At 36.9% G+C, this 25,621-nt stretch overlaps 1 protein-coding gene across 1 annotated transcript; it reads left to right on the forward strand.

Moving 5' to 3' along the window:
* The first annotated feature begins 14,056 nt into the window (after positions 1–14,056).
* On the forward strand, positions 14,057–15,166 carry LOC143399080 (olfactory receptor 2Y1-like). The gene has a single exon (XM_076855805.2). It carries the CDS (start codon positions 14,057–14,059, stop codon positions 14,993–14,995), a length of 939 nt encoding a protein of 312 aa, XP_076711920.1. The 3' UTR covers positions 14,996–15,166.
* The last annotated feature ends 10,455 nt before the right edge of the window (positions 15,167–25,621 follow it).

The following is a 25,621-nucleotide window of genomic DNA, read 5'->3' on the forward strand; positions in this document are numbered from 1 at the left end:
CAGAAGAAAAGAGGGTTAGTAGTAACATTTCTTGTCAACAGCTCTCTGATATGGAGTCCATCCTGCTTCTTGTAGAGTAGTCAGTGTATAGAAAACAGTTCTCAGTTGGCCCCGGGTTTTATTGTTTTCCTTGTTTGGAAGTTGGAAGGGGAGATCTCTTGAGATGTTTACTTGCTATGATCACTGTGCAGTGGGGAGTAAGTGCTGATTTGTATCACCACTTTCTAAGGGAATGAGATGGGAATAGGGTGCATTGTGACCACTTATGCAGAATGAGGTTGGGTTCTTGATATGTCTGAGAGTCAGAAAAGGATCAGTTCAGAATGACCACACTTTTACCAACAGCCAGATTCTGACATGGTGCCATCTATATGGCACCATGACAAAGTCATAGGACATAAGTTCACCCTGATGTTCTAATTTTTTGTGACTCTGGCCATAATCATTCATATCTCAAGGCCTGTTTAAAAAGTCTCTTACAGTTGTTCCCCTTCTGTGATACTTTGAGCAAATAATTTTAAACAGAGCTACTTCATGAAAGAGACCTGCTGTCATTTACCCATTGAAGAAAGAGGTAATGTCAATTGACCATCACTGCATAAAGGGAGAGAGCAATAGCTTATCAGCCTCACCAGAGTCTCAGTCATGCTGCTTGGTGTCATGCTGCATGGAGAAGAAATTTGCCATGTAAGATAGAAGAGAACAGAGAAGAAATGAGTATACAAATAATGAACTAATAAGAGAAATTTTAAAATAAAAAAGTACATGCTGTACTCAAATGGAAGAAAATCAAATAGAAGAAAATCATTATTTCGAAGAGAGTTATAAAATAAATAAAAAGCAAGCAAAATAAAAGATTTATAAATATTTATCATTTGACATGTATCTGAATGTTCATTTCTGGGCTTTTCTATATTTCCTTTCTACATATCTGTCTTCATGGTGGTAACCCACATTCCTACCACTGTCATTTCATTCCATGTACTTAAATGAGGGTTTCATAACGAAAAGTGCAAGTATATTTGTTATAAGACCTTTTGCAGTTTTCTCAAATTTCAGTTTGATTTAATCATCTTTTACTACAATTACAATAATATTTGCTTAATATTTGAAAACTTGTTTTGTGTAAGTTGTCATTAATTCTGTAACAACATTGAGTTATATTCACTGCCTATTCATTATGGAGTTAAGGTTCAGAAGTTTTAACTTACTCAAGTTTAAATAGAAAATAAAGTGCGAAGGCAAGGCCCAGGCTTCTGCAATCCTAAACCAAACCCTTAGCATAACATGCTGCCAGTTCTATTTTCTGAGAGCAAATGTCATAATGAATGAGATTAGGAAGAAATGTTGGAGAGGTGAGCAGGATGCCAAGATGGTACAATGAAGAAAGGAGTCTCATTAGCAAATGGTTTTTAGAAAACTGGCTCTCTTCTTGTGATGGATGAATTTAGATTCTTATGACATATATAAAATTAAAAGATATCAAATACCTAAACATAAAATGGAAAACTATAAAACTCTTAGAAAAAGACACAAGGAAAAATCTTGGTGACATTTCATTTGGCAATGATTTCCTGCATATTGCACTAAAAGCATGGGTAACATTAGTTAAACTGGATAAACAGGACCCTGTCAAAATTAAAAACTTCTGTACATCAAAGGACACAATCAACAGAGTGAAAGGGCAAAGTATTCAATGGGAGATCACTGGGTACTTCCAAATCACATTTCTACTAATATATAAAGGCCATCTACAACTCAACAACAACAACAACATGGCTAAAAAGAATGTCCAAAGGAGTTAAAGAGACATTGTTCTTAAAAAGCTATGTGAATAGTGTGTGAAAAGATGCCAACATAAAAAATCATTAGGCTCACGCAAATCAAAACCACAAGCACAATCTACTTATACCCATTAGGTTAAATAGTATTTAAAAAACAAAACATAAGAAGGATTGTGAGAAAATGGAGAAATTGAAACTCCTCATGTACTCTTGGAGAGAATTTAGATTAGTATCATCTCTATAGAAAACAGCATGGAGTTTCACAAAATAAATAAATGAAAGTAGAATTACCATAGGATCTAGCTATTTTTTATTTCTGAGTCTATATCCAAAAGAATTGAAAGCAGGGTTTCAGAGATTTGCTTGCATACCCATGGTATTAGGTTCTTTATAGACAGGACCAAAGAGAAAGAGAAAGGTGTGTGGGTGAGAGACAGACATGTGTGAAGGCATTTATCAAGGGAATTTGCACACGCAATTGTGGAGGATGAGAAGCCTCACAATAGGCCACCTGCAAGCTGGAGACCCTGTAATGCCAGTAGGATAGCTCAGTTCAAGTCTGAGAGTCTCTGAACTAAGGAAACCTATGTGTAACTTTCATGCAAGGTGAAGTCCTGAAAACTGAGGGCTGTGAGTCCAAAGGCTAGGATGGCTAGAATCCTAGTATCCAATGGCAGAAGAAGATGGGTGTCCCAGGAGAGAGAGAGAGAGAGAGAGAGAGAGAGAGAGAGAGAGAGAGAGAGAGAGAGAGAGAGATATTGATTCACTTTCCTCTGCTTTTTAAACTATCCTGGTTCCTAGCTAATTAGATGGTACCTGCTCATATTGAGAGCAGATCTTCCCAACTAGTTTCACCAACTGACATGCCAATATACTCTGGAAATACTCTAACACATATATCCAGAAATAATGCTTTACCATTTCTCTATATATTTCTTAATCCAGTTAACTTGACTGTCATACTCATTGTCACAGCAGCATTATTCACAATAGCCAAAAGGTGGAAGCAACCTCAGTGTCCATCTACCAATGAATGAACGAATAAATTGTATATATATACACAAATACATATACATATACAGTGGAATATTATTTAGCATTAAAAAAGGAAATTCTGACACATGCTTCAGTATGGTAGAACTTTGTAAACTATAAAGCTTAGTTAAATAGCCAGTCACAATAGCCAAACACAAATTCTGTATAATTATACTTATATGAGTAGAGTAGTCAAATTCATTAGATGTAGAAAGTAGAATGGCAGTTGCCAGGGAGTAGAGAAGATACGGGCTTGTTTAATGAGTATAGAGATGCAGTTTTGCTAGATAAAAAAGTTTTGGAGAGCTGATGTATGACAATGTAAATATACTTAGCACTATTGAACTATATACTTAAAATGATTAAGATGGCAAATTTTACATTATGTGTATCTCACCACAATTAGAGAAAAAATGTAAAATTAGTAATGTTCAGAATGCCAATAATAATCATGTAGAAAATGTCATAGAAGAAATTAGCATGGCCTTAGTGGATAAAATCACAAAACATTTCTAAAGAAGATAAAAAAATCTAAATGATACTGAAGATCTACATATTTATATGTAGAATACACTATACTATATAAATTCCTATTTTACTCAAACTAATTCTAATTATTTCCTGATACAATTCTAAAAGCATCCAAACAGGGCCTCTTGTAGCATTTGAATAGTTACACTCTCATGGAAAAAGTAAAGAGTATTCTTAAAAAAAAACTTTGGAGACTTGGGCTATAAATTATGAAATTACTATAAATCTAAAAATAAAGACAAAAGATTTTACTGAAAGGAACATATGATGGAACAGCAGAACAAAGAGAACCAACAGAAACTGAAAAGTTGATGTATGACGAAGGAAAATTTGCTAGGGAAACCAGAGTTGTTCAATAAGTGTTATTCAAACAGATTATCTGAAAGGAAATGATAATAATATGCCAAATTGATTCAAAGCCTCAATGTGAAATAGCAAGATATTAAACTTTCAGAAGGCACAGAGAAGAATATTTCTAGGTTCATAACTTAGAGACTCATTTTTTGTTTTAGTTTTAAATTTTTTTTTGTTAAGATGCATCAATTGTATATACTAATGGGATCCAGTGTGGTATTTCTGTACAACATATAGCACTCATTGATCAAATCCAACCTTCCTGCATATGCCCTTCTCAATCTCTATTAGTCACTATTCCACTTTAGGTAGGCTTGCTTTTTATTTTTTATTTATTTACTTTTTTGGCTTCTACATATGAAGAACATGTAGTACTTGCCTTTCTGTGTTAGGCTTCTTTCTTTCTTTTTGGTGCTACTGGGGCTTGAACCCAGGGCCTTGTACATGTAAGGCAAGCACTCTACCAACTGAGCTATTATTCCATTGTGTATAAATACCACATTTTCTTTATGCATTCATCTATTGATAGGAACCTAGGCTGATTCCATATCTTAGGTCTTGTAAATAATGCTACAATAAACTTGGGTGTGCAGGTATGGAGGTTCAGTTTTTGAGAAGACTTGAAAGGAAAAGATTAATATTAAATGCATGCGGATACACACATGTGCATGAATGCTCTCTGTCTCTTTTTCTTTCACGTGCGCGCGCGCGCACACACACACACACACACACACACACACACACACATATAGTTCTCATATATAAAATGAAAACCATGCTAGAGATTAGTGGGTATTTTCAATGTAAAAATAACTAGATTAATATATACAAAATAAATTAATTATAAAATCTTTTGAAAAGTATAAATATCACAATAAAAGGGAAAATACATACTTAGATAATTCTAGAAGAAAATTGGACTAAAAAACAAGTGAAAAATTCCTCAACCTCTCTTGATCAAAATAGTGCAAATTGATATCAATAAGGTACAATTTCATACCCTTTAGATTAGCAAACATTTAAAGTTTTTGTTTGTTTGTTTTTGTTTTTATTGTTTTTTTAATGATAGGAATGAGAGATATTCCAGTGTTTTATTGTTGAAGATACTTGTATTTTCTGACTCAAATTTGACTGTGATAAACCATCTAGAAAAACTCTTGCCCATAACACAGAGCCATGCATAAAAATCTTCACTCCATAGTGTTTGAAGTAGAAAAATATTTGAAATAACACAATAGTTTGTTCTTCAGATATAACAATTAAACAGTGGTATGTCGATTCCATGAGTCTATGTAGCAATTAAAATAAATGAACTCCTCAGTCTCCCCTCTACCCAATGGAGAGCCATCTGAAGAGACCAGGGACAGCCGCTTTCAGGCTTCCATTTCTTCATATTTATTCCTGTGGTTACATGTATTTATTAGAATTGGGAAAGATTTTCACTCTCAGAACAAAGGAATTTTGTTTTTAATCATGGCTTTTTCATTGAGAGCTAGTTTCTTGATCACAATTCATTAAATTATTCTGAGGTTTTGGTTAAAAGTATTCCCAGGGCATTGTGCTATCTTTACATGATAGAAAGATGTTGTGAAGTGTGCTCAGGTTTAATTTTTCTTATGATTTTTAAAGGTAAGAGTAAGGATGGAGATATTGAAATCTATAGGAAGCTGAATTTAGCTGAGTGTAAGGAAGAATTTACAAAAGTAAGAGATGCATAGCCGGGTGCTTATAGGCAAAAAAATACATTACACATTATAGAATAACTAAGTAGATTTTAAATGTCTCACTATGAAATATTGTTAAGTAAGCAAGGTCATGGAAATGTTAGTTACCTTGAGTTAATCATGCACATTTTATACATATATGAAGATTTCACACTGAACCCTTTAAACATATACCATTATGATTTGTCAAATTGAAAAATTAGAAAATATAAGTGCCTCCTAGGAAGTAATGAGGCTCCTTCCCTGAGACTTTAGATAGGAGCTTAGAAGTTCTGTGAATCAGATAAGGGCTTCAAAAGTTGCTTCCAAATCTTATTTATTTATTTATTATTTTTAAAGAGAGAGAGAGAGAGAGAGAGAGAGAGAGAGAGGGAGAAAATTTTTTAATATTTATTTTTTTTCAGTTTTCGGTGGACACAACGTCTTTATTTTATTTTATTTTTTGTGGTGCTGAGGATCAAACCCAGAGCCCCGCGCATGCCAGGTGAGCGCCTTACTGCTTAAGCCACATCCCCAGCCCCCCAAATCTCATTTATTGTTCTAGTTCTCCCAGATATTCCCTCCTGTCCTCTGAGAACTGAGAGTCACACATCTCAGTATTCATGGTACGAGGAGGGAATGTACAGAAAGGGGCTGGTTGGGTGGAGCAGCTGCAGGTTTCTTCAATCTAGGGCAATTGTTGTTAAACTTCAGTTAATTTTATTTGAGGCAATTCAGTTAAAGTATTGCCCCATCTTTTAGAGTTTCAGAGAAGAAGAAAATCTAGATTTCATGTAAATTCTATTGATTTTAAACACGAGCAAAATTCTCAGTTAAAACCAACTAATATGTATCAAATGCCTTCCCAGGACTGCTTTGCTTTCCTTTCCCTTCACCCCCACATCTTTCTCTTTTGAAATTATGCAGAGGAATAAAGTTATTTGCAAAATATTAATATTTTCATGTTTTCAACAGGTATAGTTAATGTCTACTCATCAAAATATTTGATTTTATTTTGGTTTTATTTGAAATTACAGAAATTACAGATAGATGCACAGCTCTTGGGAATGTAATAAAAATAGTTCAAATTTGTACTTTAAATGTGTGAATTGTAGGATGTGTGAATTATTTCTCAATAAAATATATGGTAAAGCAAACTATTATCATATGAAGAAAAAGCAGTCACTATCCCCACCCACTTATCACATTCAATACTCTTCATCTAATAAGCAGTATAACCATGCATGATTTGGGGTGAATCTTCCCATACTTTTCTTTATGCTTATATGAAGAGGTTATAGAAATGTTACCACATGTGTAGTTCCCACCATTTATATATTACGGAAATAAGACACCACAACCATGTAATTGGGAACCTGCTTAGCTCATTCGTGCCTGGGTGCATAGCCTGGCACAGGTAATGGATAGCTGTGCAAACTTAAAAATCTTTCTTGAACCCTCTGCCTCAGTGTCCTCTTTTTAGAGAGTAATAATTCATCCAAGGTTATTTTAAGGACTAATTGGGTTAACACATAAAGGTTCTTAGAGTGGCACCTGGCACATCATAAGAAGCATATATTTTAGGTATTGTTTTTCTTCATAGAGAAGTTCATCTAGGTAGACTTTCCCCAGCCTATTAGAGAGTAACTCTCTTTCATAACTGTAAAATTTTATTTTGTGGTGTTTTCTTAACTGTATAAAAAGGAAGATCCAGTATGGTAATTAAAAAAAATAATCTTCTTTATGTTTTTAATTTCTCTGAACAAGAGTAGAGACTTTGAACTTACCACCTTTTCAGGGGATGTTTGTCTCTTAAAGACAGTTCTCTTCCTTGTAGACAGGAATCATATTTTCTTCATTTATGTCACAAAAAGAGAAGGCACAGAATAAATGTTTGTTAAACATTACCACTATCATTGAGTGAATGTCTGCCACACACCAGGCACCTCACATATGTTGTATCATTAATATACAAGTATATCATATAATATACAACTATATTATATGATACTCCACATTAACATCATCTCTTTTTTAATATTTATTTTTTTATTGTAATTGGACACAATTCCTTTATTTTATTTATGTATTTTTATGTGGTGCTGAGGATAAATCCAGGGCCTAGCACATGCTAGGCAAGCGTTCTACCCCTAAGCCACAACCCCAGCCCAACATTAACATCATCTTAATGATGGAGAAACTTAGGCTCAAGCATGTTGAGATGCCTACAGATAAATTCTGAACCTTGATTTTTTATTTCTCAAGCATTTAACAAGTGTGCATTGCTCAATAATATTTGTGGAATGAACTGATAAAGAAACACGTTTCATTTTTTAATTCATTGTGGACAATTTCAGGGTACCACAAAATAAGGATTATTAATACATTGAATATAGTGTGAGAGAATTTAAAGCATCAAGCTTTCACGAAGAAGTTTTTATCCATGATATTTATCCATGATAAATATTCTTATATTTATCCATCATACATATAAAGGAGACATGAACACTGGAATTCCAGAGAAGGAAAACATTTGTATTATCTTGACCATGGTGGCTTCAAGTTAGACATGGAACTTGGTTTGTCTGAAGGGCTGGTAGGATTGGAGTCAGAAAATATGGGAGGAATCCCAGGCTACAGAGTGCATGATGAGCAAGGGAGAAGCGGTGTTCTGAGCACACTGGATACCTCAGTTTGGTTTGGGCAGAGTGTGAGGGTAGAAAGAACTGAGGACTGCAAGGCAGATCTTGAGCCAGTCAGTTGGTTATAATTGCCACATTGGGGCCCAGAGGTCTCCAAGGCCAGTCTGGGTAAACAATTCTTTCTTCACTGCTCTTGAATAGAATGTGCCAGTATCCCCATGGGAGAATTGGTAGTGCTCTGCCAATTCTCCTCTTCGGGAGGTCAGGAGGTGGTCTGATAATACACCAGCTTCTTCTGGTTCTCTGCTGGTTAAGGTGATTGTACCAAAGTGCAGTGGGAAGTTGCTTCCCCCTCCTAGGTTCTGAGCAGGCTCCTCTGTTGAGGGAGGAAGCGTGATTTCTCCAGGATAAGACTCTGGTGCAAGCCCTCCTCTCCACAGATGAAGTGAGGACCAAAGAGGAACACATCTTTCCCATCTCTAGATGCCACCAGAGTGAGATGGGTCTCACATCATCTTGAAGGCAACAGAATCAAGAGAGGTAAATGGAACAGTTTCCCTTGATAGAGCCCTGGGTGTGAACTGACTCGGGGTGCTATTCTGGCTTCACAGTCTCTTCCAAAACTCCAATCCTATGATGGCATTGCTCTATCATGTAAAGTAAAGACATCAGAACCCAGAGACCAATAACTGAGTTATTGTTAGAATTGTTGAAAATTAATCAAGAAAGTTTGGAGAGAATCCTGGAAGTTGGAGAGAATCTATCATATTTAGAGACAATGCTGTGTGGGGAGTCAGAAGTTAAAAAGAAATTTGTTAAATTCAGCCTTTGAATGTCAATCAGCTGTGGTTTTTTGGTTCTACCTGGAAAACATTAGTGTTTTATTATGGAGGATTTAATAGAAGAGTCTTGAAGATCGCCCTATGTACTCGGTGATTGAAGGAGATCGTGTGTTAACTAGTGTGAGCATGATGAAGTTGGATGAGAAATGTGTCTGTAGAAGTGCAAACTGTGACGGACAAGGGGGAGAGGAACTCTTTGGTGGCAAGGCTAGTTTTTGTAGTGAGTTTAAACCTCTGAAAACTAATAGGATATCTTCATGTGCAATCATAACTGGAGAAAGAAAAGATCAATTCAATTTGAAGGATGGATGAAGGTAATCTTACAGTAAGGAGTTTTTAGAACCTCCTGCTTTATGTACAGAAGATAGAATGTTTTGTTTTAATGTGGGTCTATTATAATCAGATAATATCATTAAATTAGTAAATTAGAAGAATATATTACATGATTTTTGATCTGAAGAAGTTTATTATTGACCAGGAGTTAGCTGAGTAGAAGAATACTTGCCTAGAATGTAGGTGATATTCACAAGTCTGATTCTCAGCACTGCAAAAGAGAAGAGTTTATTATTTACAGTGATTGTGCACAGACCCAGATTCTGTATGAGGCACAAAAACAGGTGAACACAGATGATTGCTGATCTTTATTATGCAGACAATCAACAATATCAGATATGCAAATGTCAAAAATGCTTGGTGTAATGGGAATAGGAGTAAGAGTTAATTTAAATTTTTTTTGTTATAGATGGAAACAATGCCTTTATTTTATTTATTTTTATGTGGTGCTGAGGGTTGAACTCAGTGCCTCACACTTGCTAGGCGAGCACTCTACCATTGAGCCACAATACCAGTCCCCCTAAATTTTAAAAAGATAATTTAAGAGTAGGAAAATATAGACTATCAGGGTTTTGTGTGGTGATTGACAGCATCCAACTTAATAATCCAGGTAGTGCAGAAACATTTTCCAGTGACCAGAATGTCACTTCCTGTCCAGGGACTGTATGTTTAGTGTGCTTCACTTTTTTCAAGTTTTCTTTAGGTTGCTTTCTTAGAAATTTCACTAGTTCTTCCTAATTTTAGCTTTTGGAGAAGCACAAAGTATGGGAGAAAGCAGGTAAGGGTAAGCAGGCTTAAAACTGGTGAGTTTGGATATTCTCAGCACTCTCTGGGATATAAATAGTTGTTTGATAACTGACCTTCAGCTGTTGAAGCTGGGTGCATAATGGCCCAAAGTGTGAGAGCCTCATTGAAGCCGAATAAAGGGGGTACTTGGAATTGAGCTCTGGATTGGTTTTCACATGCAAGGTCTGCTTTCAAGAAATTCTCTTACCATTCCTGAAAAGGGTAATCTGTCTGTGGTCGGTCAGATCCCCAAATGTCAAAGCATTAGAAATTCATAAAATGAAAAGGTGTGATTAGTACAGACGGATTATGGAAGTCTGAAGGTTTGGGAGTGTTACCTACATAGTGACTTTTTGAATTATGCAAATTAACTAATGGCATTTTCTAGTAAGGGTCTTTAGAAGGGTAAGAGAAGTGTGTTTGGGGTGGAACCCTGAGGAGAAACCTATTGTGAAAGAGATACACAGAGAAAAAGGAGCACATCAAAGACTGAGAAATAACCAAGGAAGGAGGAAGATGTCCAGGAAGATAAGGGAAGAGGTTTTGTGTAGAATGAACAAATTCTTGACCATGAAGAGTACTGAAAATGCCTACTGTGTTTTACTGTACAGTGTGGAGAGGACAGAATCCATATAGAAGTGGGTTGAGGACTGAGTGGGAGGGAAGTTGTGGAACACTGAGTGGAGACAACTCTTTCAGTAAAGTAATCCATGAAGAGGAAGAAAGATTAAAGGCAGTAACTAAAAGGGGACATAGGGCGAAAGGAAATATGTTCCAATGGAAGAGACTTGCTCATACATTACCTCCTTGAGAAAGAGCCAGTAGAGAAGGGAATGTTAAAGACACATTAAAAAGGACTGAATTTTTGGTGTAATTCATTTGCCTATTCATCTTATTCTTTTCAGAAGAATTTGTTAACCTGATTTTAGGTAGGTAGACTGTACAGAGTGTGCTCTTCAGTTAAAGATACAGACATGATGACTCAAGGAATGCAGGACACATAAAGATGAAATGTGAGGAGCAGACAGAAAAAACGGACAAGAGAATAGGCATGAGGAAATGAGGCAGGGCTTCATTAGACAAGTTCTTGGTTTGGGATTTTGTACAGAAGAGTCATGCATGAAATGGTTTAAAAGGGTGTAGGAAAAGCAATAATTATCCTGAGGTGGGCCTTTAGGAAATGATTTGAACCTGATGGCTGTAACTTCATCAGTGGATTAATGTACTAGATGGATTAATAATTTGAATAATTTGAAGAGTCTACTGGGAGGTGGTGGAAATTGTAGGCAGGTGGGGCATAGTTGGAGGAAGGATTTCATGGTGGCTTGCCCTTGTGGACTCTATTTGTATTTGGCCCCTTCTCTCTCTCTCTCTGCTTCTGGCTTCCATGAGCTGAGCAGCTTTCTTCCACCAGGTCCTTCCTCCAAGATGTTCTGCTTCAACTGAGGCCCAGAGCAGTGGAGTCAGCTGACCATGGACTGAAACCTCTGAAACCTCTGTAAGCCCCAATAAATCTTTTGTCCTCCAAGTTGTCTATGTTAGGAATTTTGGTAATAGTCATGAAAAGTTGACTAATACAGGCTCTGTTGACTTTTATATTGAAGTTTTGTGTCACTACTCTCCAATTCAGCATTGTCTTGCATTTTTTCTTATTTCATTTAAAAATAAATTTCATCATGTGTGATAAATATTAGTAAAATAGTTACTCTCATGAAGCGAATTAACCTGTACACCATCACACAATTTCTCATTTTCTTTGTTTACATTGCAAGAGAAGCTAATCTACTCATTTTACCCAAATCAAATACTGGTACACCTTTATTACTATTTTCCTCATGCTGTCATTATATCTCTAGATTTTTTTTATTTTAAGTATTTTCTACCCCACTTTTGCTCCCTCATCTCATTCCAGGCAACCATGTTTTAATTACTAGGTCTGTACACTTGACTTTTACATCACACATATAAATGATTTCATGAAATTTTTATTTTTGCTTCTGGCTTATTTCCCTTACTTACATAGTGTCCCCAGTTTCATTCATGTCATAGCAAATGGCAGGATATCCTTGTTATATCCAATGTGAGTCATTTTTGTTTACGGTGAAGACACAGTCCAATTTGATTCTTTTGATAGCCATTTATGGAGGAGAGTATCCTGTCTTCATAATTGCTTCTTGTTCCTCTGGTGAAAAATTAACCATATATGTTAGTATTTATATCTGGTTCCTGTCTTATGTTTCACTGGTCTGTATGTAGCACAGGGGATTGAACTCAGGAATGGGATTGAACTCATTACATTGTCAGCCCTTTATACTTTCAGATTTTGAGACAGAGTCTCCCTAAGTTCTTGAGGCTGGCTTTGAATTCACAACTTGCTTCCCTTATTCACCAGAGTTGCTGAGATTACAGGGGTTTCTCACCATACCGAGTGTGTGTGTGTGTGTGTGTGTGTGTGTGTGTGTGTGTGTGTGTTTGCCAGTACCACCTTTGCTATGCAATAAAGAATGAAAACAGAAAGTATGATACCAAAACTTTATTTTACTTTCTAAGAATTGCCTTTGCTATTTGGGTTGTTCTTCACTTTTTACAAATGACTGTTAAGTTTGCAAGTTTCATATCCTCTATTCTACATTTGTCCTACTGAGATTCGGAAGTTCAATTCTCCCAATTCAATAGATATCATTATTTTGTTTATTAAAGTGTCCATTTATTTTTTTAAACTTCCAGGTTTCATTACGTTGAAATCCTTTTGGATTATGTTTTTCTTGTTTATTGCAATAATTATTGTGATAAGCATCCACTCAATTTCAAATATATTAAACACATCTCTCTGACACTATAAAAACCATGAATTCACAGAACAGGAATGCTTAAAAACTAAGTAAGAAACTGTGGGTATATTAATGTTTGCTGTTGCACAGGAAACAAATATTTCTGGGAAAATTATGTTCACAAGGAGCAGTGTCAGGATGGGTGTTGCATTCATTAATTAATTCAAAAATGCTTGCTGAGAGCCTTCTATTTCCCAGGCATTGCCCTGGGATAGGGATATAAGGGTGAAAAAATTAAGCAGACCCAATTGCACAGAACTCCAATATTAGTGATGGAGCATTATGACTGTTAAAATTGAGAATAGCTGTTTTTATTGTAACTTGCAGAATGCACTACAATATTTAATTTTCATCAAAATCATGTGAAATAAGTTATTTTCTTAGTTTTAAATAAAAGTAAAATAAGACTCATAGATATGAGCTTTTCACTATAATGTGGAACAGCTGTCAATGGTAGAATTGATCAGTAGGGACCTAATTCACTTTCTAAGGCTCTTTACTGTGGTGGTCATTAAAAGGAAATATGAAATAAGATACCTAGTGGACCAAGGAAAAGGGCAAAGGAAACAATAGAAAATAGCAATGCTACATTTTTGCATGTTAGATTTTTGGGAGTGTGTGGTGGGTATCAGGAATTGAACTCAGGAGTACTTGGCCACCGAGCCACATCCCAGCCCTATTTTGTGTTTTATTTAGAGACAGGACTCACTGAGTTGCTTAGTACCTCACCATTGCTGAGGCTGGCTTTAAATTCACAATCTTCTTGTCTGAGACTCCTAAGCCCCTGGGATTATAGGCACGCACCACCACTCCGGCACATGTTACATTTCTTTTAATGTTTATTTTTTAGTTGTAGTTGGACGTAATACATTTATTTTTTCTCTTTATTTTTATGTGGTGTTAAGGATTGAACCCAGGGCCTTGCACTAGCTAGGCAAGCGCTCTAATGCTGAGCCACAATCCCAGCCCCACATGTTAGATTTTAAAAGGAATTTTAAAAGGAATTTGTTTCATTTTGTCCTAATCTCAATGTAATGAGGAGGAATAAGATAAGAATAAAAATAGGAGAGTGAGCATAGCTGAACTAAATAGTGAAATAGAAAATGAAAAACATGGTGTTGGAATACTAAGGGATAATTGTAAAGTAATGCTTTAATTCAAGTTCTTCATAGGAGGCATTATATTGTCTTCTGTTATTCCTGCAGGTAAAAGGATATGGGAAGTTTCAACACCAGTTTTGAAGAGGGCTTCATTTTGGTGGGCTTCTCAGATTGGCCTCAACTGGAACTCATCCTTTTTTTCTATATTTCGATTTTCTACTCCCTAACTCTCTTTGGCAACACCACCATCATCATTCTCTCACGACTGGATCCTCGACTGCACACGCCCATGTACTTCTTCCTCTGCCACCTCTCCTTCCTGGACCTCTGCTATACCACCAGCACTGTGCCCCAGCTGCTGATCAATCTTTCTGGACGCGACAGGACCATCAGCTATGGAGGGTGTGTGGCCCAGCTCTTCATCTACCTCTCCCTGGGTGGAACTGAGTGTGTGCTCCTGGTGGTGATGGCCTTTGACCGCTATGCTGCTGTGTGTCGTCCACTCCACTACACAGCCATCATGAATCCCCTTCTCTGCCAGTCCCTGGCTATTGCTGCCTGGGTGGGAGGTCTCATGAACTCTCTAATTCAGACAAGCCTCATGATGGCCATGCCTCTCTGTGGCCTCCATTACCTGAACCACTTCTTCTGTGAGATGCTTGTACTCCAGAAGTTGGCTTGTGAGGACACAGGAGGCACAGAGGCCAAGATGTTTGTGGCCCGAGTCATAATCATTGTTGTTCCTGCAGCACTGATTCTAGGCTCCTATGCACACATTGCTCAGGCAGTGCTGAGGATCAAGTCAATGGCAGGGCGCAGAAAGGCTTTTGGGACCTGTGGGTCCCACCTCCTTGTGGTTTGTCTGTTTTATGGCTCAGCCATGTACACATACCTCCAACCCACGGGCAGGTACTCTGAGAGTGAGGGAAAGTTTGTTGCCCTTTTTTATACTATAATCATCCCCATGCTCAATCCTCTGATCTATACCCTAAGGAACAAGGATGTGAAGGGAGCTCTGTGGAAGGTATTGGGGAGAGGCAGAAGCTCAGGATAAAAGAAGAAAAGAGGGTTAGTAGTAACATTTCTTGTCAACAGCTCTCTGATGATGGAGTCAATCCTGCTCCTATGATGGTCATTAAAAAAAAACTTGGAAATATGACACAAGAACCTAATAGACCAAAGAAAAGAACAACGACAACAACAACAACAACAACAACAACAAAAAAAAAAACCAGAGAGAAGCAATGCTACATTTTTGAATGTTAGATTTTTGTGGGGGTAGTGTGAGGTACCAGGAATTGAACTCAGGGGCCTTTGGTTACTGAGCCACACCCCCAGCCCTATTTTGTGTTTTAATTAGGGACAGGCTCTCACTGAGTTGCTTAGTGTATAGAAAACAGTTCTCAGTTGGCCCCAAGGTTTTATTGTTTTCCTTGTTTGGAAGTTGGAAGGGGAGATCTCTTGAGATGTTTACTTGCTATGATCACTGTGCAGTGGGGAGTAAGTGCTGATTTGTATCTCCACTTTCTAAGGGAATGAGATGGGAATAGGGTGCATTGTGACCACTTATGCAGAATGAGGTTGGGTTCTTGGCATGTCTGAGAGTCAGGAAAGGATCCGTTCAGAATGACCACATTGTTCCAGGGGATACCAATGTGGTGCTGTAGAGATGGCATTATGATAAAGGAAGAGGACATTAGTTGTTTTAGTTAGAATTATTGCTGCTGTGACTAAAAGGATCTGACAAGAACAAGTTTAGGGGAGTAAAAGTTTATTTAGGGGCTCACAGTTTTAGAGGTCTCAATCCATAGACAGCTGGTTCCATTCCTCAGAACTTGAGGTGAGGCAGTACATCATGGTGGAAGAGTGTGGCAGAGGGAAGCACCTCACATGATAATCAGAAAGCAGAGAGAGAGAGAGAGAGAGAGAGAGAGAGAGAGAGAGAGAGAGAGAGAGACTCCATTCTCCAGATACAAAATATATACCCCATAGCCATACCCCCAAATGAACCACTTTGCTGCTGGCACACCCCACCTGCTCCCAGTCACCACAGAGTTAATCCTATTATGGATTAGTTCACCTGTCAGGTTAAGGCTATAACCCAATCATTTTCCCTTCAAACCTCGAATTGTCTCACGCACATGCCTTGGGGGGACACCTCACATCCAAACCATAATATGAATTCTGTCTGATTTTTTAGTTATTTTTGACTCTGGTCATATTCATTCAGATCTCGGGGTCTATCATAAATGTCCCTTTACAGTGGATCCCTTTCTATGATACTTGGAGCAAATAAGGTTTAATGAACTACTTCATGGGGCATGTAAATTTCAGACCTGGTGTCAATTATCCGTTGAAGAAAGATGCAATATTGTTTGGTCATCACTGAATAAAGGGAGAGAGGAACATCTTGTTAGCCTCATCAAGAATCTCAGTCATGCTGCTTTGTGTCATGGAAAAGAAATTTTCCATATAAGACAGAAGAGAATAAAGAAGAAATGAGTACAAATAATGACCCAAGAGGAAAAAAAATTAAAATTAAAAAATATTCTTGTGGTACTTCGGCAGGCAGAAGAAAATTATGTAGAAAAAACATTTATTTCTAATAGTTATTCAATAAATGAAAATAATCAAAGGAAAAGACTCCTAAATACAATTTCAATATGTATGTGAACGATTACTTCTACATTGTTCTCTCTTCCAGTTTTCCACATGTCTGTCTGCATGGCAGAACCACATTTCCATCACTATTATTTTATTCCATGTACTAAATGATAGTTTCATATAAAAAGTGTAGATATATTTATTAAAAACCCATTACAGTCTTCTTGAATTTTAGTTGGTTTAGTCATGTTTTATTCCAATAACAATCATTATTTGCAAATTTATTTTGCATAAATTGTCATTATTCCTATAACAGCATTGTAAAAATTACTTGTTTTATATTGATATTTTGCTATGTCCTGGCTTAATCACAATGAAGCTAAGGAGCAATAGATTTAAGTAACATATTCAAGCACACATAGCAAATGTCGGGTGAAGTTTGGACCCAGACTTCTGAAATCCTAAATATAACACTTAGTATAACATGCTGCCAATTTTGTTTTCTGTGAACAAACTTGTAATAGAGAAAGACTAAGTTTAGGAAGAAAGGAGGTAGGAGAGGTCAACAGTATGCCAAAATAGATACAATGAGAAAGAATAGTCTCTTCAACATAACTGTTCTGAAAAACTGGCTATCTGCATGACAAAGAATGAATTCAGGTCCTTAAATTATGCCAAATGTACAAAATAACTTAAAATATATGAAATACTTAAACATAAATGGAAAACTATAGAACTCTTTTCAGAAAACCTAGATATGACCCAAAAGCATAGGACATAAAAGTAAAAATAGGGACCTCATCAAAATTAAAACCAAAGACAAAATCAACATTGGTAGGAAATATTTTCAAACCACATATCTGATAGTAGTTACTATCCATAATATATAATGACCACCTACAACTCAACAAAAACCAAAGTAACCCAATTTAAAAATGTGCCAAGGAGTTTAATAGACATAAAAAGGCCATTAAGCATACAAAAGTTGTTCAAATCCATAATCATTAGGCTAATGTAAATCAAAACCATAAGGATATCTTATTTCATATCTTAGAATGAATATTGTTAAGAAATATCCAAAGATGACAAGTATTATTGAGAATGTGGAGAAATTGGAACTCCTAGCATACTCTTGGTGAAAGTGTGAAATGTTATATCTCTGTGAAAAACATCACTGAGTTTTCTAAAAAGTAAATAAAAATAGAATACCATATGACATAGCCATTTTATTTCTAGGTATATATACTTTGGAAAGCAGGTTCTCAAAGAAATATACCCATCATATTAGTTAAGGCTGTGTAAAGAGACGGCACCAGTGTGTGGTGTATTACAGAGAGAGAAAGAGGCGTGAGGGCAGTAGGGGAAGTTTTTCATGCATTTGTGGAGGCTGAGAAGCCCCACAGGCCACCTGCAAGCTGGAGATCCTGGAATGCTGGTAGCATGGCTCAGTCCAAGTCTAAAAAACCTCAGAACAAGGAATCCAATGTTGTAACTATCATCTGAGGCTGAAGACCTGAGAACCTGCGCCCACAACCCCCAGGGTAAAGTCCTGGAGTCCAAAGGCTGGGGAACCTGAAATTCTGACATCTAATTGCAAGAGAAATTGGGGGTTTCAGTTCTAGGAAAGAGAAAATAATTCACCTTTTCTCATGTATTTTGTTGTAGCCTGGTTCCCAGCTAATTGGACACAGCTTGCTCAAGAATGAGAGCAGATTTTCTCTACTTGATCCCTTGATTAACATGCCAATCTACCCTGGAAATACCCTTACAGACACATTCAGAAATAATGCTTTCCCAATTCTCTGTGTTATTCTTAATGCAACCAGCTCTAAATGAACTATCAAATCTATATTTATATAACATTATTTATAATGTTATATAAATATATGGAAGTGACCCATTGTTGACCCATTATTGACAGATGAATGGATTAAATAAAATGTAGAATACACACATATTAGGGGTATTTGCAATGTGCATAATCAATGAAGGTTAATATGCACAACATAAAATATATCCTGCACTGGGTATAGTGGTGCACACCTGTAATCTCAGAAGCTCCAGAGTCAGGAGGATTGCAAGTTCAGTATCAGCAATTTAGCAAATGCTAGGGATGTGGCTCAATGGTTAACCACCCATGGGTTCAATCCCTGCTATGAGAAAAATAAATTCTTTGAGAAGAGACCACAGGGGTACCTTGGGAATGTAATAAAAACCATCAAATTTCATACTTTAAATGTGTAGGGTGTGAAAGCAATGAATACTAATTATATAGTAAAGGAAACTGTTGTTGTATGAAGAAAAATCCATTACTCTCCACATGTTATACTGATACTGAGACCCTCAAATAACTCTCAGACCACACATTGCCATTCCATTTAAGTCTTCATTGCTGGCCAGTGGTGGACACTCTACTCTCTAAAAGCGAGATAGTCAGAGTGATGTACTCCCTTCAGTTTGGCCTCATATTTAAGCCAAAAAACCACAAAAGGGATGTTAGGGGGTTTAGCCCATGTAAGCAGGCAAAATCACAGAAGGGGCAGATTGTAGTCAGGTGGTGGGAGGCTTAGCCAATCAGAATAAGCCAGTTATCCTGTTACAGAAACAGAGCCCAGTTGGACAGTTCTGTGTTCTTGAGGGTTTCCACAACAAAAGGAAAAACAACTTGCCCCAGTCATAACCTTTCTAGGTGGCATGGCTGTTTCACAAATTGGAGTCACTAGAGTCAAGACTTCTGTCTCATCCCACACACTTCCTTCTCATATTCAACACCTTTCATCTAATAAGCAGTGTAACCATGAACAGTTTGATGTGAATCTTTCCATACTTTTCTTTATGCTTATATAGCCACACGTATACACACATATGAATCCCCCTATTTATATATTTCAGAAATAAAACAACACTACCTATGTCACTGTAAACCTGCTTAGTTCATTCGTGCCTGGGTGCATAGCCTGGCACAGGCAAAGGATAGCTATGCAAACTTGAAAATCTTTCTTGAACCCTCTGACTCAGTGTCCTCTTTTGTAGAAAAGGAATGATAATTCACCTACAGTTATTATTTGGATTAATTGGGCAACAAATGCAGATGCTTAGGATAGTGCCTGGCGCATCATTAGAAGCATATACAGTTTAGGTATTTTTTTAAAAAGCAGATCATCTTTAGATTTTCTCCAGACTTTACCAGAGTAATTCTCTTTCATAACTATGAAAACCATTTGTGGCATTTTTTTGACTGCATACAAAGTAAAACCAGCACGGTAATATTTTTAAAAATACTTCCCTTTGTTTTTATATTCTCTTGAATAAGAGTGGACAATTAGAACTTATTACTTTGTTTGCAATTATTTCAGACAATGTCCATCTCTTGCAAGATTGTGGGCTTCCCTGTTGACAGAGATCATATTTTCTTCATTTATTTCACAAAAAAAGAGAAGGCACAAAATAAATGTTTGTTAAACAATACCACTACCACTGAGTGAATGTCTGCCACACACCAGGCACCTCACATATGTTGTATCATTAATGTACAAACAGTGGTACAGGATAGGCCACATTAACATCATCTTAATGATGAGGCTCAAGCATGTCAAGATAGCTTTTCAAGGTCAGACAGATAGTTATGGCAGAGCTGTTTCCTCTGCATCACGTATGCCTTTAAATGGCTACAGATAAATTCTGAACCTTGATTTTTATTTCTCAAGCATTTAGGCCAGTGTGCATTGCTCAACAATGATTGTGGAATGAATTAATAAAGGAACACATTTAATTTTTTAATTTGTTGTGGACAATGTCAGGGTAAACATAATAAGTTTTACTAATACATTGAGTATATAGTGTGTAAAAGAGATTTTAAAGCATCAAACTTTTCATGAAGAAAATAAATATTTTTTATTTTGTTTTATGGATTCATGATACATATTAAAGAGACATAAACACATGATGAAAATTGCAGAGAAAGAAACATTTGGATTGTGGTGACAATGGTGTCTCTAAGTGAGACATGAAATTTGGTTTATTGAAGAGCTATTAGGACTGGAGAGCTATTGCTCCTATGGGAGGAATCCCAGGCTACAGAGTGCATGATGAGCAAGGGAGAAGCAGTGTTCTGAGCACACTGGATACATCAGTTTGGTTTGGGCAGAGTGTGAGGGTAGAAAGAACTGAGGACTTCAAGGCAGATCATGAGCCAGTCAGTTGGTTATAATTGCCACATTGGGGCCCAGAGGTCTCCAAGGCCAGTCTGGGTAAACAATTCTTTCTTCACTGCTTTTGAATAGAATGTGCCAGTATCCCCATGGGAGAATTGGTAGTGCTCAGCCAATTCTCCTCTTTGGGAGGTCAGGACGTGGTCTGATAATACACCAGCTTCTTCTGGTTCTCTGCTGGTTAAGGTGACTGTACCAGAGTGCACTGGAAAGATGCTTCCTGCTCCTAGATTCTGAGCCTTAGCAGGCTCCTCTGTTGAGGGAGGAAGCGTGATTTCTCCAGGACAAGATTCTGGTGTAAACCCTCACTCCACAGATGAAGTGAGGAGCAAAGAGGAACATATCTTTCCCATCTCTAGATGCCACAGTGTGAGATGGGTCTCACATCATCTTGAAGGCAATAGAATCAAGAGAGGTAAATGGAACAGTTTTCTTTGATAGATCCCTGGGTATGAACTGACTCGGGGTGCTATTCTGGCTTCACAGTCTCTTCCAAAACTCCAATCCTATGATGGCATTGCTCTATCATGTAAAGTAAAGACATCAGAACCCAGAGACCAATAACTGAGTTATTGTTAGAATTATTGAAAATTAATCAAGAATGTTTGGAGAGAATCCTAGAAGTTGGAGAGAATCTATCATATTTAGAGACAATGCTGTGTGGGGAGTCAGAAGTTAAAAAGAAATTTGTTAAATTCAACCTTTGAATGTCAATCAGCTGACTGGACCCCAGCTGTGGTGTTTTTTTTTTGGTTCTATCTGGAAAAAATTAGTGTGTTATTAATGAGGATTTAATAAAAGAGTCTTGATGATTGCCCTACTTACTCAGTGATTGAAGGAGATCGTGTGTTAACTAGTGTGAGCATGATGAAGTTGGATGAGAAATGTATCTGTAGAAGTGCAAACTGTGACGGAGAAGGGGGAGAGGAACTCTTTGGTGGCAAGGCTAGTTTTTGTAGTGAGTTTAAACCTCTGAAAACTAATAGGAGATCTTCATGTGCAATCATAACTGGAGAAAGGAAAGATCAACTCAAATTGAAGGATGGATGAAGGTAATCTTACAGTAAAGAGTTTTTAGAACATCCTGTTTTATGTAAAGAAGAGTAAATATTTTGTTTTTAATGTGGGTCTATTATAGTCAGATAATATCATTGAATTAGTAAATTAGAAGGATAGTACTTGATTTTTGATCTGAAGAAGTTTATTATTGACCAGGGGTTAGCTGAGTAGAAGAATACTTGCCTAGAATGTAGGCAATATTCACAAGTCTGATTCTCAGCACTGCAAAAAAGAAGAGTTTATTATTTACAGAGATTGTGCACAGACACAGATTCTGTATGAGGCACAAAAACAGGTGAACACAGATAATTGCTGATCTTTATAATGCAGACAATTAACAATATCAGATATGCAAATGTCAAAAATGCTTGGTGTAATGGGAATAGGAGTAAGAGTTAATTTAAAATTTTATTTTTGTTATAGATGGACACAATGCCTTTATTTTATTTATTTTTATGTGGTGCTGAGGGTTGAACTCAGTGCCTCACACTTGCTAGGCGAGTGCTCTACCACTGAACCACCATACCAGCCCCTAAATTTTAAAAAGATAACTTAAGAGTAGCAAAATATAGACTATCAGGGTTTTGTGTGATGATTGATAGCATCCGACTTATAATCCAGGTAGTGCAGAAACATTTTCCAGCCTCTGAATAAGCAAGAAACTTTCAAGTGACCAGAATGTCACTTCCTGTCCAGGGACTGTATGTTTAGTGTGCTTCACTTTTTCCAAGTTTTCTTTATGTTGCTTTCTTAGAAATTTCACTAGTTCTTCCTAATTTTGGCTTTTGGAGAAGCACAAAATATTTTCAGTATGGGACAAAGCAGGTAAGGGTAAGCAGGCTTAAAACTGGTGAGTTTGGATATTCTCAGCACTCTCTGGGATATAAATAATTGTCTGATAACTGACCTTCAGCTGTTGAAGCTGGGTGCATAATGGCCCAAAGTGTGAGAGCCTCATTGAAGCCGAATAAAGGGGGTACTTGGAATTGAGCTCTGGATTGGTTTTCACATGCAAGGTCTGCTTTCAAGAAATTCTTTTACTATCTTTAGGAATTGTTATCCCTGAAAGGGGTAGTCTGTGCATGGTCAGTCAGATCCTCAAATGTCAAAGCATTAGAAATTCATAAAATGAAAAGGTGTAATTAGTACAGACGGATTATGGAAGTCTGAAGGTTTGGGAGTGTTACCTACATAGTGACTTTTTGAATTATGCAAACTATGGAATGAATGGCATTTTCTAGTAAGGGTCTTTAGAAGGGTAAGAGAAGGATGTTTGGGGTGGAACCCTGAGGAGAGTCCTATTGTGAAAGCGATGCACAGAGAAAGAGGAGCACACCAAAGACTGAGAAATAACCAAGGAAGGAGGAAGATGTCCAGGAAGATAAGGGAAGAGGTGTTGTGTAGAATGAACAGTAGTCAACATGTAGAATTCTTGACCAGGAAGAGTACTGAAAATGCCTACTGTGTTTTACTGTACAGTGTGGAGAGGACAGAATCCATATAGAAGTGGGTTGAGGACTGAGTGGGAGGGAAGTTGTGGAAACACTGAGTGGAGACAACTCTTTCAGTAAAGTAATCCATGAAGAGGAAGAAAGATAAAAGGCAGTAACTAAAAGGGGACATAGGGCGAAAAGAAATATGTTCCAATGGAAGAGACTTGCTCATACATTACCTCCTTGAGAAAGAGCCAGTAGAGAAGGGAATGTTAAAGACACATTAAAAAGGATTGGATTTTTGGTATAATTCATTTGCATATTCATTTTATTCTTTTCAGAAGAATTTGTTAACCTGATTTTAGGTAGGTAGACTGTACAGAGTGCAATCTTCAGTTAAAGATACAGACATGATGACTCAAGGAATGCAGGACACATAAAGATGAAATGTGAGGAGCAGACACAAAGAAACGGACAAGAGAATGGGCATGAGGAAATGAGGCAGGGCTTCATTAGACAAGTTCTTGGTTTGAGATTTTGTACAGAAGAGTCATGCATCGAAGAGTTTGAAAGGGTGTAGGAAAAGCAATAATTATCCTGAGGTGGGCCTTTAGGAAGTGATTGACCCTGATGACTGTAACCTCATCAGTGGATCAATGTACTAGATGGATTAATAATTTGAATAATTTGAAGAGTCTACTGGGAGGTGGTGGAAATTGTAGGCAGGTGGGGCATAGTTGGAGGAAGGATGTCATGGTGGCTTGCCCTTGTGGACTCTATTTGTATTTGGCCCCTTCTCTCTCTCTCTCTGCTTCTGGCTGCCCTGAGCTGAGCAGCTTTCTTCCACCAGGTCCTTCCTCCAAGATGTTCTGCCTCAACTGAGGCCCAGAGCAGTGGAGTCAGCTGACCATGGACTGAAACCTCTGTAAGCCCAAATAAATCTTTTGTCCTCCAAGTTGTCTATGTTAGGAATTTTGGTAATAGTCATGAAAAGTTGACTAATACAGACTCTGTTGATTTTTATATTGAGCTTTGCTTCACTACTCTCCAATTCATCTTTGTCTTGCATTTTTCTTATTTCATTTAAAAATAAATTTCATCATATATGATAAATATTAGTAAAATAGTTACTTTCATGAAGCAAATTAACCTGTACACCATCACACAATTTCTCATTTTCTTTGTTTACATTGCAAGAGAAGCTAATCTACTCATTTTTCCCAAATCACATATGTGGTTCACCTTGATTGTCTCTATTCTTCATGTTGTCATTATATCTCTATCCTTTTTTATTTTAAGTATTTTCTACCCCACATTTGCTTCCTCATCTCATTCCAGACAACCATGTTTTAATTACTAGGTCTGTACACTTGACTTTTACAACACACATGTAAATTATTTCATGGAATTTTTATTTTTGCTTCTGGCTTATTTCCCTTACATAATATCCCCAGTTTCATTCATCATGTCATCGCAAATGGCAGGATATCCTTGTCATATCCAATGTGAGTCATTTTTATATATGGTAAATTTGACTCTTTTGGTGTTTAAGTTCATTTTCCCCAGCCATTTATGGAAGAGATTATTCTATCTTCATAGTTGCTTCTTGTTCCTTTGGTGGAAATTAAATATATTTATATCTGGATCATGTCTTATGTTTCATTGTTCTGTATGTTGTACTGGGGATTGAACTCAGGAATGGGATTAATCTCAGGAGAATTCTATTATTGAGTTACATTGTCAGCCCTTTATACTTTAAGATTTGGAGACAGGGTCTCACTAAGTTCTTGAGTCTGACTTTGAATTGGTTTACGGGGGTTCCTCACCATGACGTGTGTGTGTGTGTGTGTGTGTGTGTGTGTGTGTGTGTGACTTTTGCCAGTACCACCTTTGCTTTGTAATAAATAAATTAAAACAGGAAGTATGATACCAAAACTTTATTGTATTTTCTAAGAATTGCTTTTGCTATTTTGGGATATCCTTTACTTTTTACAAATAGCAATTAAGTTTGCAGGTTTCGTATCCTCCATTTTACATTTGTTCTACTGAGATTTGGAAGTTCAATTCTCCCAATTCAATACATATCATGATTTTGTTTATTAAAGTATCCATTTATTTTTTAAATGTCTAGGTTTCATCACATTGAAATCCATTTGGATTGTGATTTTATTATTTATTGCAATAATTATAGTTATAAGCATCAGCAGTTGCAATTTCAGCAATTTCAAATATATTAAACACATCTCTCTGACATTATAAAAACCTTGGTGTTGGAATTAGTATTCCAAGGGATAATTGTGAAGTGATGCTTTAATTCAAGTTCTTCATAGGAGGCATTTAATTGTCTTCTGTTACTTCTGCAGGTGAAAGGCT

This window comes from Callospermophilus lateralis, chromosome 5, assembly GCF_048772815.1.
Source record: "Callospermophilus lateralis isolate mCalLat2 chromosome 5, mCalLat2.hap1, whole genome shotgun sequence".
Lineage (NCBI taxonomy): Eukaryota > Metazoa > Chordata > Mammalia > Rodentia > Sciuridae > Callospermophilus > Callospermophilus lateralis.

Excerpts from the sequence above, each read along its gene's own strand:
- LOC143399080 (XM_076855805.2), top strand. The coding sequence starts at position 14,057 with ATGGGAAGTTTCAACACCAGTTTTGAAGAGGGCTTCATTTTGGTGGGC.